The sequence below is a fragment of the Camelina sativa genome, chromosome 10 (genome assembly GCF_030686135.1).
Source record: "Camelina sativa cultivar CO46 ecotype springtype chromosome 10, ASM3068613v1".
NCBI lineage: Eukaryota > Viridiplantae > Streptophyta > Magnoliopsida > Brassicales > Brassicaceae > Camelina > Camelina sativa.
Window position 1 is genome coordinate 24,853,442 of NC_141889.1, and position 1,517 is coordinate 24,854,958.

Below are 1,517 nucleotides of genomic sequence, written 5' to 3' on the forward strand. Positions count from 1 at the left end.
TTATGATTAGTATTTAGTATTAGTCTCGACTTGATGATATATACAGAACTCTAGCTATAGTTTTTCTTTAAAAGAAAAAAATTGATTTCGGAGTTTTTGTGGTTAAAGGGCATTCAAACCCATCGTTCTCTACTCCCGTGACATCATTGTCGAGGTTTTATTGCTCTCCGTCTCTCTCTCTCTTGTGGTCCTCTTGGCCTATTTAAATCTTTCTTATCACATTCTCAATTTCTTTATATTCAAGTGTATTCGAAACCCCAAAACACTTTTCTTATTATATCCTCCTCTCTATATATATTTCTTCTTGCTTTTCTTCTTGGTCGTTTCTTGTCAACTTAAAAACTTTATTAAATCATAATAAAAGCTTTACTCCTACTTCCCACATATACAGTGTGGTATCGAGGGAGAGAGCAAGAGAGAAGAAGGACACAGCTTAACTAGGGTCGAACATTCTCTTGCCACATTGCTGAACATGTCTAACAGAAGATCATCAAGACAATCTTCAAGTGCTCCAAGGATATCCGATGATCAAATGATCGACCTAGTAACTAAGCTCCGTCAGATTTTGCCGGAGATTGGTCAACGACGTCGCTCGGATAAGGTATCACACATTTATATATGCATATATAATATATTCATTTATCATGACCATTTTTAACATTATTATCCTTCGTGTAAACATATCCAAAAAGGCAAAAAAAAAAAAACACGTTTTGTAAAGGAAGAAGAGAGGACATTAAAATGAAACAAAAAGGAAAAAAAAAATAAGAAGTCGGAACTTTTGACTCTGGACATTGAGGAGTACATACAATATTCACAAAATCATCAGCTTGCATGCATCTGCATACACATAAAAAGTGCATGCATTAATAAGGATTTTATTTTATTTTTGTTGTTGAAGGTATCAGCCTCGAAAGTGTTGCAAGAGACATGCAACTACATACGAAGCTTGAACAGAGAAGTTGACAACCTCAGCGAGCGTTTGTCTCAGCTTCTCGAATCTGTCGATGAAGATAGCCCTGAAGCCGCCGTTATTAGAAGCCTCCTCATGTAACTTTCTTTTTGTTGACTTTTTGACAAGCTAAGCCCTACTCATGTAATCTTTCATGATCGCTCTATATATAATTATATTTTATCTCTTTTTATCAACATTTTTTTTTTCCGTCATCTCTTTTTTATCAACATAATCTTCTTATTATATATATAAACATCAAAGAGCGAGGTGGGCTTGATCTTTATCATATACGAGTTTTGTCGGGCTAATTCCATAGTCAAAAGTCTCCGACATACATATGTGCGTAGCAGAACTGCGCATGAGCATTGCCTTAGCAGGTGCATTATTATTATAATAAACCAGTGGGATGAACTTTGGTGGAGAAAAAAAGAAAAACAGAGATTGTGATGTCTGAACTCGATTGTGTCAGTCAAGGACAATAAATTGTTAGTTGTGAACATTTAATATTTTTGTAGGGAATAAAAAAAAAAGTTATTTGACACACATTTCTTTTGAGGTAGCA

General features: G+C 34.7%; 1 protein-coding gene across 1 annotated transcript; it reads left to right on the forward strand.

Moving 5' to 3' along the window:
- The first annotated feature begins 240 nt into the window (after positions 1-240).
- Positions 241-1,149, forward strand: LOC104719589 (transcription factor PRE1). The gene is made up of 2 exons (XM_019231054.2): positions 241-601; positions 902-1,149. Exons 1-2 carry the CDS (start codon positions 473-475, stop codon positions 1,052-1,054), a joined length of 282 nt encoding a protein of 93 aa, XP_019086599.1. The 5' UTR covers positions 241-472; the 3' UTR covers positions 1,055-1,149.
- The last annotated feature ends 368 nt before the right edge of the window (positions 1,150-1,517 follow it).